Source organism: Lycorma delicatula, chromosome 1, assembly GCF_047948215.1.
Source record: "Lycorma delicatula isolate Av1 chromosome 1, ASM4794821v1, whole genome shotgun sequence".
NCBI lineage: Eukaryota > Metazoa > Arthropoda > Insecta > Hemiptera > Fulgoridae > Lycorma > Lycorma delicatula.
In genome coordinates this window covers 292,940,304-292,955,250 of record NC_134455.1, presented here as the reverse complement: position 1 = coordinate 292,955,250, position 14,947 = coordinate 292,940,304, and the positions used below count along the sequence as shown (strand labels likewise).

The 14,947-nt window shown below is 31.9% G+C and overlaps 1 protein-coding gene across 1 annotated transcript in view; it reads right to left on the bottom strand.

Annotated features, from left to right (window-relative positions):
- Positions 1 to 14,947, bottom strand: part of LOC142332775 (DNA-dependent protein kinase catalytic subunit-like) — a 366,245-nt gene that overhangs the window by 182,584 nt on the left and 168,714 nt on the right. Inside the window, exons 27-28 of the mRNA XM_075379394.1 lie at positions 10,241 to 10,468; positions 2,923 to 3,127 (exon numbers count right to left, since the gene is read on the bottom strand). Of these exons, the coding sequence (XP_075235509.1) occupies positions 2,923 to 3,127; positions 10,241 to 10,468 (433 nt within the window). The remainder of the gene's footprint in view (positions 1 to 2,922; positions 3,128 to 10,240; positions 10,469 to 14,947) is intronic.

The following is a 14,947-nucleotide window of genomic DNA, read 5'->3' as shown; positions in this document are numbered from 1 at the left end:
AAACTGACAACTCTACAAGTATATTTTATTTACCAATGAGGCAAATTTCACTCAAGATGACATCAACAATTTACACAATGAGCATACATGGGCAGAAATAAATCCTCATGAATTGGTGGAAGACAATTTTCAACACTGATTTAGCATCAACATATGGTGTGGCCTTCTTCACAATCAGCGGTTTGGAACATTCATATTACCTGGCTGCTTAAATGCTGAGGTCTACTTGCACTTTCTTCGCCGCAGCTGCTTGAAGATGTTCCTCTAGGACTGAGACACAAAGTATACTTCCGGCATGATGGTGCACCTCTGAACTTCTCTTGTGCCATTTCCACTCACTTAAATTATCATTTCCCTGATAAATGGATTGGTTGTGGAGATTTAGATTTTTGCATCTGGGATGATTGAAAAATATATACTAAACAAAATACATACTCATAAGGAATTAACCGTCCGCATTATGGATGCGACTGAACAACTTACGGATAGCCCTGAAGAACTATAAAATGCAACAAAAGCGAGCCAAATGTGTTGAAATGTGTTGAAAATGCAAGTTCATTTTTGAGCATTTATTATAAACTGGTACATATACTGTACTTTGGTTTAGTGTACTGTTTCTAAATAAAATTTTAATTTTTCTAACCTTTCCTTGTTTTATTCAACTCATCTTACACCATTTTGTTCAGAATTCAATTCTCTACAAGTTTTATTTATAAATTTTATTTCTTTATTACGCATTTACAAGGTTATCATACATCAAACATAAAAAACATGGATTTTACCCCAATTTATTGGTTTTCACCCATTAAGAGAGATTTCTCAAACACTACTTGAGATACAGTTATGGGACCTCTTTTATTTCATTTTTCATGTCAAAAACCATAAGAAATCACTAATTCTTCCCCTTAATTAATGTCTTAAAAATTCAGTACGACTTCATTTCTCCGGAGTAGCTGAAATCCGAGAAAATTCTTTCATTAGCCACCATAACTTGCATACAAAGCATTTCAGGATATATGTTTATGTGAACTTTTTCCATTATTTTCATGAGTAGAAAATAGGTTATGTTATAACCTAAATTTGGTTATAACAAATTATTATTTGGTTATGTTATATATATAAACTTCATAAACACCCTGTGTACTAAAACTTATGCTGTAAAAATACTTTTTTAAAAAAGTACATAGGAACTACTTCTTTTATTTACTGAGATTATGAAGATAAATTAAACTAAAAATTTTCAAATAGTAAGTATTACTATAAATTTAATCTTCTTTTATAATATGAGCACAGTAAAAAATTTGAAATAGCTATTTAATAACAAAATCCTGTAAAAGTGTTATCCAAAAAATTCAATTCTTGAAATTAACCCCTACAGAGTGTTACACATACTGGCTTCTGCTTATCTTTTGAGATAAACTGACTAAATACTTTTTACCACAATTCTATGTTTGGTTATTACATAAAGCTGCCAGATATTTAATGAGATACCAAACCAAAGTAAGTAAATCTCAAATCAAAACAACACTTTCAGTTGCTTTTGCAGCCACCTTCAGTAATTAGTTCTATTGTTCTACTCCTAAAACCAATTATTTTTTTTTTTTTATGGAGATAAATTTAAGATGTTATCAAAAAGAGTACCAGATTTGAATTGTGTCCGATTACTAAATACATCGTTGTGTGTACATCTATTTCACAAAGTTCAAGTTTTAAGACATAATCCTTTTTTGGTGTATGAATAAATAAATAGACAGCTAATATTTGAACATCATGCATGTTTCAAAGGATAGAAAGAGACAAAACATCAAACAAAGATGGAAAGAAATGAATCAACATTTATCAATATGCTCTCATTTATGCAAATTACACTATTAAAACTTTCCAGTCGACAACCATATGATATGGTGTGACTTTTTAGTCCATCAGTAGGCAACAACATGAGATATGGTGCGGGGATTCCATTGTTCTAAATACATTTTCCCATATGCTATTCATTTACCAACTTCAGTATCAACAAACACATTTATTTTCTTTCCATTGGTGTTGCTAGTTCTGTTTAATTCTAATTATTTTTTTTCAATTTTCTATAATCAATATATTGAGCTGCTTTCTGTGTGAGAAGCCATAGATCTCCACAGCTAAACAGTAGTTTTCAAGACAACTTATTTCAGTTTGTAGCATATACTAGCACTATAAAACCCTTTTTTATGTATATGAATTTTGGTTTTATAATTTTATTTTTAATATATGTATCTTATCCTATGTTTATGTAATAAATTTTATGATACAATTTTTTTCCTTAATGGTTAATGTAACGATTTTTCAAAATACGGAAAACGACATTATTCAATAAATAATTTTGAACACAAAACTTAGCTGCTTAAATATTATTTTAGTAGAAACACTAAGTCCTGGACTTTAATTTAATACAAAAACCTTAAAAAGTTAAAAAGTAAATCTGGTATGATATTTTGAAAAAAGGTGAAAAACATCAGTCTGGGGGATAAAACAGGTGCAAGAGTCTAGACTTGAAAAAGTTAACAAAAACTCTGATAATTAACAGAGACATTTTAATGTAACGAAACAATATAAATTGTTAATTGAACAATAAAAAAGAAATATTTTTTGACATTCTAAAGCTTATTAGATTAGACCAAACAAACCTTATAATTTACTTTTGATAAAACCATCCCATATGAATCTACATTGTAATATTTAATACTTCAATTATGATACTGCAGGATTGCATATGAATTATTCTTCAAATAAATTTTCTGTAATCTTAAAAACTATGTATGGTATTAAATGACAAAATTTCATTATTTCAGCAGTACAAATATTATGTAAACTATGGAAAATTATGTTTCAATAGAATATTGTTAATAGCATTAACAGAAACACCATTAATTGCACAAATCTTACCTCTGAACTGACTGAAAAATCTTGACATACTGAATACAATTCAACAATAACATTTTCATAAAATTTCAAAACTGTTTCTGTATTAGACACATTTAATAATGGTATTAAGAAATCTTTCACAATAGGCAATTTTTTTTTACCCCTTGCCCTCTTGTATATCTCATAAGACAGATTTACAGCATTTAACTGGATATTAACATTAAACCTAAACAAATAAATAAATAAGATTAAAAACAAAGAGAAAAAAGTTAATTCAACAGCATTAACTAGTTTGCTGCCACCAAACAAATTTTAACACAAAGCATCATGAGCTACCATGTCACGAATTTTTGTTCAATTTTGTACAGATTGTGTATCTTATTCCCCAAATTCTTGGCAATGAGGTTTGATAGTTAACCTGATTAGAGACATAATTATGACTGCTTTTTTTTTATAAGCAACTTTTAATACCAATTGCATTTATAAATTTCTGAATTTAGAAGAATTTATTTATTTATTTTTCTAGTGCCTTTTGGCACAACACTTTTAAAGTAACTTATTTTTATTTGTACTTTACGCCTTCTTCAAATTTTTTTCCTTCAGCATCTATGAATTTCTAAGTCATCTATCTGAGCTGACTTTAATAAACCAGCACATCTCAAACAAGATGCAATTGAAGCAAGCATAATTTCTTCCTAGTCATAGAAATACTGTGTTTAGCAATAAGTGAATTCCACTTGATAACTGTTTTTCCCAGTTTAAATATTCATAATATGAAATGCAAGCACATCTGCCAAAAGTGATAGTTAATCATTTAAATACCCCTGGCCTAATGTTTGAAATACACTGATTCAATCAGGTGGGAGAAAAATTAATTATTTCAATGTTGCAAAATTTAATTACTGAATGTGCTGGTACTGTATAATAAAACAACACAATTATGAGATCCAAATAGGCTATAAAGAAATTGCATAGAGATGTAAAAAGATGTTGAAAAATTCATTAATGCTTTTGCATTACAGTTATACATATGGTAACATTTGTATGCCAAAAAATGCACAAGATTATCAGAATACCATTTTCCAATAACAAATGACTATTTTAACATAGTGTATATTGAAATATAGAAGAACTGATATTAATTCTGTACCCTAGTTCCCATCTTTTAAGGCAAGAATCTTACAAATAAGATTGTAAATTATATCTCATTCAATCAGTATTGAGTATATTTCAAGTTCGTATTCTTTCAGAATCTGTAACAGAACAAACTTCCACTCACTTCTAATTTTCTACATTTACATACTAGTTTATTTAACAGTTATTTTATATAATGAAATTCCTTAATGCATTTGAAATTGGTTTAAGCAGTTACCAAAACTTCATTTAAATGCTCCATCCCTACTTAACTCAATTCTTGTTTTTATTATCAGTACCACTTCTAGGCAAAATCTGAATATTTTTAAGCAAACCACTCAAACAGAACCATCTCATAAGGAGTTCTCAACTGAACATAATTTTTTATTAAAACTTCTTTTCAATACTCTGATTTTATCCATTCAATTGTAAATACAGATGATGAAAATTTGCACAGCCATCCTATTTTACCTTAATTTAAGTGAATTTTTGATACAATGCACAACTGATAATGCATGTTAAAATAAATTTAAACTCACATATATTTGAGAGCATGAATACTATATCACTGTGTGCTATGAAATCCAGAACAGGATGAAAATTCAATTACACATGCATATAAATGAATGGAGTGTTTAGCCTATAAGGAAGAATTTTCCAATGGAGTAGATAGAACCATATACATTATGGCTTGATCAACTGCCCATTATCCCTGACTGATTGCAACTTCATTTTATATTCAGAACTCAAATAACCATCTTTTTTCAAAGAATTAATGTTTTCTACTTATCTGTAAAGTCCATTTTTCTCTGAATAAAAATGTTGCTTTATTATGAAAGTAAACTCAGAAGTTTTATCCTCAATATAAAATAAATAAATAAATATATATATATATATATATATATATATATACGAGGTGGATCAAAAAATATGTTACACCCTTGCTGTGTTCTTGAACTAAAAGGTATATATTAACATCTTGTAGTGGCAGCACTGGTTGTATTGTTGTCTTCACACTCTCCCAGCAGCAATTCTGTATGACATTCAGTATGTGTGTGATGTCATTGTCAATGAGGCGTATCCTCTAGGGGTTTCGTCCAGATTAGAAGTGCATTCAGCAGTCCGATTTTGTGGGTAAAAAATTACAACTGTGAAATTCATTGCCAAGTTGTTGAGGTATACAGTGATAATGCAATGTCACACCCCATGATCACAAAATGGTACCAAATGTTTAGAAACTGAAAAAAAAATGTGATTGATGAACTGCATGCTGGGCATCCTTCAACTGCAAACACAACGGATAATGCAAAACACATGAATGAAATGATCTTGAGTGACCAGCACATTAAAATTAGAGAAATTGCAAGTGAACTTAACATCAGTTGTAGTTTGTGTACGATTATTCACGATGAGCTTGGTTACTGTAAGATGAGTGCATGATGGATGCCACATCTATTGACCGACAACCATAAACATCAACATTTTGCATCTGCTCTTTTTTTTCTTCAACGTTACTCCAGGACTGGTGCACAGTTTTTGAAATAAAAAAAACTGTGGTTCATTATACTCCTGAGACTAAATAAGCATCACATGAACAGAGACACAAAAATTCGCTGCAGCCAATAAAAATAAAAACATTCCCACATGTTCGAAAGGTTATGCTGACAGTTTTTTTCAATTCTGAGGGAGTTGTTTACAGTGAATTTATGCCCCAAAGAACAACAATTAATGCCGAATCTTACTGTGAGACTTAAAAAAAACTGCGTAAAGCCATTAAAGATTGAAGACCCAGAAGATTGAGCGATGGGGCCGTTTTTCTTTATGACAATACTACTCCTTATTCAGCTCATGTGACAAAGGAGTTACTGCAAAAATTCAAGTGGGAAATGTGGTCTCATCTGCCTTACAGCCCTGACCTAGCACCCTGCGACTACCACCTATTTGGTTCTCTCAAGCGAGACCTAGGAGGGAAGCATTTCACTAATGATGAACTGAAGGAAGCGGTCCTCCTTAAATGGTTGAAGTAAATTGGACGAACTTTTTTGAAAGTGGAACTGAAAAACTTGTCACAAAGTATATGAAAGATGTTTAGAAAAATTTGGTGATTATGTCAAAAAATAAATAAAAATATGTAGTTTTTTGTTCAATAAAAAAAAAGTCTTATAAATATGTTTGTTTCAAAGAGGGGCTGTAACTTACTTTCTGATTGTTCCTCATATATATCTAATTATATAATATAAACGTATGCAGCCACTCCACAATATATATTATGATATATATATATATATAGATTTTTTTTTTTAATTTCAGTAATATATATATTCAAAAGAAAAACCAAAATTCTGCGATCCACCATAGTACAGAACCAAATAGTTTTATAGTTTTAGTTTTTTTAGAAACTGAACTCGATCTAGACTTACTTTAAAAACTAAAGTAATGATCTATTAGTTTAATAGATCCTTAATAGATGCTTATATTAGGCAAGGTTTTCAGAACATTTTAGATATTATATAAATAATAAATTAGGTTTTTCTAATGTTGGATACCATCTAGTAATAAATAAACCCTCTGTTATTGACTTAGAAATTAACTTGAAAATAATTGAAATTACAAAATAAAGTGATAATAATAAAAAAATTGGATATCTGGAAAAAATACTATATTTACAAATATAAAGGGAAATTCAGCCTAATCAATCTCCAGGCAGAGTTTGATAATCATGCTCTTGTCAAAACTGCTGTAGATAGCAGCACTTTTGGCAATATTAAACTTTATATTAAATTAGTACAGTGCTGTATTCAATGGCTAGCCACAAAGATGTTTAAAAAATTAAAATTATTTGACTACACATATTTTATGTTAGTAATAACTTTGGTATTTAAATGAATAATTTTGAAATTTTAATTTTAATCAACTATGATGATGAATTCCTTGAAAATGCTATTGATACACAATGGAGAATAATAAAAATGAAAGAAATAAGGTAAGAATTCTTATTTGGTTCTGTTTTTTATATCTTATTTGGCTCTGATTTGGGGGATGTAGTTGATCACCTGCTCATGATGCCCCCTGTGTAATCTTACGATCAACAAGAGGTCCACCGTAAAATACGCTGACTAAATTAGGATGGCTCCATACCTCAACCAAATCAGCTCTTCAAGAGGTTTGAAAATAGCCTCCGCATTATTTACTGGAATGCAGGAGGCCTGAATGACAGTAAATTTTCACAATTCAAACGAAATGTCTCCCAGGCAGATGTGGACATATATTTTATTGCTGAAGCAGAGGTTGCTACAGAAACCCCCGAATATTACAAGACTAACGGTTATGCTGTGACTACACTTAAAATATCCCACCAAATAGCATCAGGAATCTTTGTTGGAGTACAGAGCAGCCCGATTGCAAAATACAGTATCATGCAAGAGATGGAGGAAAACAACACACTGGAGCTAGTCATGGTTGACATATGGAAAAATCGGCAACACTTCACAGCTTTTAGCTTGTACAACTCTCCAGGAAATTGTCCTCCTATGAACCCCTGGAGAGAAACATTCAACCAAATACCATTCTGGTTGGAGACTTCAACAGCCCTTCTCCAAGATGGGGTTACTCAAGATTGATGCCATCCGAAAAGTGCCTCGAAGAGATGATTGATAACTTTCTGGATGTTGTGGATACACCACCTACCTTCCTCTCATATTCAGGACTCCGGGACCACCGTTCGGTAATGCTTCAAAGGATGAGATGAATGACTAGTAGCATGTGAAAATGCCATGCCTGACTGGGATTTGAACCCGAGATCTCCAGATGAAAGGCCAACACTACCACTCATACCATGGAGGCCAGCAACTATCACGACTTGATTTGGTTGTTATCCACCCATAATTATCTGAAAAACCAAGGCCCTCTAACTCGACAATGCTAGTGGATGTGGTCACAGAGCGCTTCTTCTAGTCACAGTGGTCATAACAAAAGTGCCATGCAATGAAAACTGAGCCCCACATTGAAACTTTAAAAAGGCAGACTGGAATATAATAAGCTTACTGACTCTGCGTTTCAGGACTCTGTGATCGCAGCCTCCCCTGAAAAAACCATTGCGGCTTTAAACTCAGCCATCCTCTGGTGTGCTGATGAGTATATCCCCCGGCATCAAACACAGAAATTCAAACCTTTTTGGACTTCAAAACTTACTGATCTCAAGAAAACATGAGAAAAACATATGTATAAAAAAATATACATTAAGGATCTAAACACTAATAATATCATTGAAAACATTACTAAAACTTACAACAAAGATATATTTAAACCAGCAAAAAAAACCTAATAACTACATAAAATATTAAAAACCAAAACTAATAATAATAAAATAAACAATCTGTGTGAAATTTATACAATTAAATGTAATGCTTGTGATCTTAATTATATAGGAAAAACAAATAGATCCTTTAAAACTAGATTTCTTGAACATTATAGAAATTACAAAAATAATAAATTAGGTTTATCTAATAAGGCAGACCATCTAATAAACAATAAACATTCCATTTCTGATAAACAAAAATTTAGAAATATTAGAAAATAATAAAGATAAGATAAAATTAAATATATAAAAAAATATTACATATATAAATACAAATAAAATTTAAAAATCATAAACCATCAGACAGTGTTTCAGGGAGACGGTCTTATAAAAATTGCAACAGATAGCAGCACTCTAAATTAATATGCAATTTTCATTATTTTAGTATTTTTATTATGCAATAACAGAATTATTTCAATCATGACTGAGGATACGAAATCCCATGAAAGTACTTTCATGAAAAATTAAGGTAGGATATGTCTCCATGAAAGTACTTTCATGAAAAATTAAGGTAGGATATGTCTTATCTCAATATTTTTTACTAGGTATTTTATGTAATAGAATTAAAATATTATGTATATCATTTTTAATGCATTCTACATTGATAATTACAATGACTATGGTAACAATGGACATTCTTTCTTTGTTATATATTGGACTTTGTTCTGTTTTTGATGCAGGTTTTACAGGTAAAATATTTAGCAAAATTTACTTTTAAATTTATGCTATTACTTTACTCTGAATTTTATTATCGCACTGCTAAACCTCATCATCACTTCAAGTTATTCAGCTGACCTTTCACTTCTCATCAAAATACAACAACTTTCTGACATAGGAACTTACTGCTTCCAGGCAGCTAAGTTCTGTTACAACAAACCAACCCCATGTGTTGCATTATCAACCCCAGAAACTTCTGTTATCTATCACCTAGCAGTTGAAATTCCAATGGGCTACCAGCCATATTGTCTTTTATTTATCACTCTCCTATCCATCTTTCTCCACATTACCTAACTAAGGAATGACAAGCTTCTTCTGACATATAATTTCTCTCATTTCCATCCTCCCAGATAGTAAGTGAGAAACTGCCAAATGGGATTGTGTCTGATCTTGCAATCCTCCAACTCAGCAATTCCTTTGCATCAAGCTTAAATGCCTATTAAACTGAGCCAATCTTCTTAATAGATCTTTATCCAGAACATGCTCTGCTTCTTATTTTCCTTCCCTTACCTGTATCAGTAGTGTTTACAATTGAGCTGTATGTAACTTCACACCATATCCCTAAACTGCAAGAGGTGCAAAACCCAAGTGATTGTTACTGGCGATAAATGTAATAATAATAATATCTATTAATAAAAAACAAGGTTCTTTTTATGACACTGCTTACTTGAGTGATTAGCCAAAAATGCCAACAATAAACAATTACAAGCAAATGTTATTTAACTTTTAGGTGTGTCTGGTTTATTATACACAACTTCTAATATAGGCACCTCTTATTTCATTTCACCTTCTTAAATCTTTACAATGCTGTAGCTCAAGATATTTCAGTACCTACAAAATTATAAGGAGGAATAATTCACAATCTTATCCAGGACCAATATACATTTTATTTTAATTTAATTTCATAGACTATCATATCAGTGTTATGATCTAAAATCCAGAACCTACTATTACATACTAAAACTGTCATTGTGAAGAGAAGATGTATTTAAATGTCAGTACATGCTCAAAGGAAAATTAAGTTTAACATAAAAACTATTAATTTCACATCAATAAAAATATCTTCAGTACAAATTAAATAACGTACAGTAAATGAAATCAACATTTCATAAAAAAAATTAAAATACAGACCTTTTAAAATCACAGAGAGTTGACTGAATATCATTAAAACAAGGATGATCTGCATCTCCTGCAGCCTGTCTAATAACAATCTTCAATATTGTACAGTCTCCAGTTTCCTTAAGCGCTCTAAGTAAAGCAGTGAAAGCATGACTATAAGCAATACGTTCATGACTACCAAGAGCATAATTACTGGATGAGAGTGGAAAGTTGTTGTCTGAGAATACTGATAACACATTCCTTACAGAGAAAAATTTTAAAAATTAAACATCAATACAATTAAAATATATTTAAAAATAATTCTTTAAAGCACACATAAATATTCAAGTCTCAAAGATAAGCAGATGGGTGAAAATTATAGTAAAATACAGATACTTTATTATGTGACATTTTTTTGGTCAATAAAGTATGTACTACAAAGATCATTCTAGTGTAAACAGGAATTTTGCAACAAGACCTGAGTAAAAGCAATGAATGTGGTGGGGTGCTGCGAGTAGTTAGGTAGATATGTGTGGAGGGGAGCACCCAGTCAGCCATGCCTGTAGGTCACATCAGACTGTTATTAATGAATTACTAAAATAAAAGGAGTAAATAGTAAATCCAAACACAAAGTGCAGAAACAAAATTTACCATCTGCTATAAGGCTTATGCCTCATGGTGAGGACAAACCTGTACCTCACTCTCTAACACATATAACTTTAGAACATTAATTGGAATATGAAGTACCCATTAAAGTTTGACATGAGGAGCAAGATAATCCTACTTTTGAAGCAGAATCCTCTTCCCATAAACCTCATATGATAGCCCAAGATAAATTAAATGATCTTGTTTGGAATTTGAACTTGTCAAAGAAACAAGCCAAGTTTTTGGGATCAGGCTGAAAGGCAGGAATCTTTCTGCAATGACACTAAAGTGTGTTTCTTTTGTAATCGTCAGGAAGAGTTTCAAGATTTATATTCTGAAAAAAATAACATACTGTTACAATATTTATGCTGTCATGGATGTACTTCAGAATGGAGACTCTTTGAAAACTAGTTTAAAAATTATCCTTTTGCACTGTGGCAACAAATTTTCCTCAGTGCCATTAGCTTACGCAACTAATTGAAAGAAACATATGACAATAGAAAATCCAGTAAAAGAACACTGGACTGCATATTGGAATTTAAAATTATTACATTATTAATGGGTTTACATCTCAAACAAACTATATTTTGTTGCTTTTTATGTGAAGGGAACAGCAGGAACAAGACATATCCATTATACCAGGTAGGAATGGCCAAACTTGAAGCACTTGCACCTAGACAGAAAAATGTCATTATCCTACACTAATTAACTCAGAAATGATTCTTCTACCTCCTCTCCATATAAAATTAGGGATTTGGAAGACTTTGTTTAGGCAATGGGTTAAAATGATGCTGGATTTCATTTGAAAGAAAAATTTCCTAATGTTAGTGATGAAAAATCAAGGAAGGAATTTTTATGTATTCCCCAATAAGAACTTGGACATGGACAATTTGAAGAACTGTTAAACCAAGTCAGTGTGGAGGGCATTTAAAAATGTTGTGCAAAAATTTTTTGGAAATCATAAACCCACCCAACTACCATGACATCATGGGTGAATTATTAGTCATAAAACATATGGGGTGTAATATGTTCCTAAAAATTAATGTCTTGGATTCATACTTGAATTTTCTTTCCGAATAATCTTGGCACTGTCAATGTCTAACATGGGGAATGCTTCCACCAGCAAATCCCAGTCATGGAAAACAGGCACCGGCAACAGTCGTTTGCAAGAATGCATGCAGCTTAGTATTAGATACTAAAGAAGGATGTTCCAGATGCCAAACACAAAAGGAAAACAACTAACAAATTTTAGATGTTAAATAGTGCCTTGAATACATGTAAACTCTTACATTTCTTTCAGAGTTTACCTAAATACCACAAAAAAATAGTTTATGATGGAGAAAACCTATTTACATATTTTAATTCAGCATGAAAGGTTCTATTAGGATCACTTTTGTTCGTTAGTGTTATTGAACAGATTTTATATTAAAGCATAAAATAGTTCCTTGTTAGTGAATCATACTATGAGTTGTTAACTTTAAGGATTCTAGACTCCCATTAGGCAAAATAAGTAAACCGTAGGCTCTCCTGTTTTATCCCTTTTAATGATTAGTAATTAATTTCCCAAATTGATCTTTACAGGCTCTTTATAAGTTCTAATCAAATTTCATCAGATAATAGGGGTTATTCAGTATACCAAGGTTACCTCATGCATTTAAATTTGTTTTTGTAAGTAAAACAAACTGTTATTTACAAAAAATTATTACAATTGGCAAAATATATCTGAAATTTTGAAAACTTGAATTTTTAAAAAAAAATTATATAATAGCCTTTGTTCTGTCTGAGTACTATAGTCATTTTGTTTAATAAAATATTATATGTGCAAATTTCTCTGTGAAGGTCAAAATACAAGGCTCATCAATATTTTGCTGTACAGACTGAGGAAGAGCAGTAAATGAGATGGAGCACTGTGGCTAGTTAATTGGATATGTTTGGAGGGGAGAACAGACAAGGCCAGTCATGTCTGTAGTCACGTTTTCACATCAATAGCAGAATGTCTGAGAAGGAGGTACCATCTTCTGTTGCACAATGAATTATAATCTGATTTCTTGCCAACAAACATGTCAAATCCTCTGAAACTTTGACTCAACTCCAGGCACATTTCAGAGATGCTAATCTGCCAAAAACTCAAGTGTTTGGCCAAAAAAATGTTGAAATTACTGTGATGAAATGGAGAATGAAAGTCACAAACTTTGTTTACAGACCAGGGTCAATAGCGACACCATTCACAGACCGTTCATGACCTTGTGGAAGGTGACCGTCACTGAAATTGCATCAGAGATTGGCATAAGTGTTGCTAGTTTGGATGCAATGTTGTCAGACACTCTTGGATACAGCAAAACATCAGCGAGGTGGGTTCTACATCTTCTCACTGAGGCACAGAGAAATGTCCAGAAAGACAGCTTTCAGCAGCTTCTGAATTGCTTTGGGGAAGGAGAGGCATTTTGGATCATATTGTGACCTGTAATGAAACGTAGATCCACCATTACACCCTAGAAAGCAAGAAAACAAGTATAGATAGGAGGAGGGGCATTGATCAAAGCCAAGAAATGCTTGTCAGCTGGAAAAGTTCTGGCAATTGTTCTAGGACTCAAAAGGTGTACTACTGAATGTGATTTCTTGTACGAATGAAGGATGGTAAATACGGTATACTATTGCCAATTGTTGGGTGATGTCAGGGCTGCTTATCACAAAAAATGATGCCAGCAACTGACTCACAACGCCTTCCTTCTCAATGACAAAGCACAGCCGCATACCGCAACTCAGACTCAATAAACTCAAGTAATTTTTTGGACATCTCTTGAACAACCACCATACAGATCAGACTTCTCATCATGTGATACCACAAATGGTTTGCTGAAAACTTTAGGAAGGGAAAAATTCTAAGGCGATGCTGCAGTAGAGTATTATCTGTGCAAATGGTTGTTAGGGTGGCCACCTTGTTTTTTTGATGAGAGGATCAGGAAGTTACCTATTCGGTGGAGAAAATATATTTTCGTTAGAGGAGACAATGTAGAAAAATAAAGTAATTATTTGTAATTTTATCTGTTATAGATAAAAAGCGACATAAACTAATTGCAGTTTATATTTGAATTACCCTCATATTAAGTATGTACTATTATGAGACATGTTTTTAAAGTAAGTACTGTTTTGAAATTCCGCCGCTGCTATGCTGCAGTTGGCATTCCACACATGTGCACAGTGTACTTGCATCTGTTGGCAAGCCACAGACGCCATTACAGAAATATCCGACTGTGTTTATGTTTGCTTGTGAGTATTTAAAATGTCGCTGCTGATTGACAATACCGCCGACTGTGAAATACGTGGTGCGATTCGTTTACTTAGTGCTAAAAGTATGAAAGCAGCTGAAATTCATCATCAAATCAGTAAAGTATATGGAGAAAACATTATGAGCAGTGGAATGTTATGAAAATGGGTTAGAGCTTTTAAAGATGACCATCGGAATGTTCATGATGAGGAACAAAATGGATGACCTTGTCATTACTGAAAATTTGGTCCAAAAAGCTACGAAAAAGTGAGAGAGAACAGACGGTTTACGATTGACACTTCTTTCATTTCAAGAAATTGTGACCGAATGCTTAAATTATCAATAATTCTGATGATAGTGTCAAAGCGACCGTGTTGCAGTGGTTATTAAAACAGGCAGCAGACTTCTAAGACAACAGTGTTCAAAAGCTGGTTGCATGATACGACAAGTGCCTTAATATTAATGGAAATTATGTAGAAAAGTAGATTAAAGTACAGGCTTTCACGTAAAAATAAAATTGTTAAGAATAGTGTACTTGTTTTTTTTAAATTTCAAAACGGTACTTACTTTTAACACATGCCTCATATATATTAAGTAAACACTACCATATGAATTAGAGGTATATATATTTAAGGTGCAGAGTAGTGAATACAGCTTTAAAGATTGCTTCAATTCAGAAGAGAAATAGGTATATTTTTTTACTTAGCAGATATTACTTTACAATTTTAAGATACAATATTTTACATTATACAAATACATCACACCACAAACACTACACAAATTTCAACATACACACTTCTACTCCAACACAACAACATTTTACACTC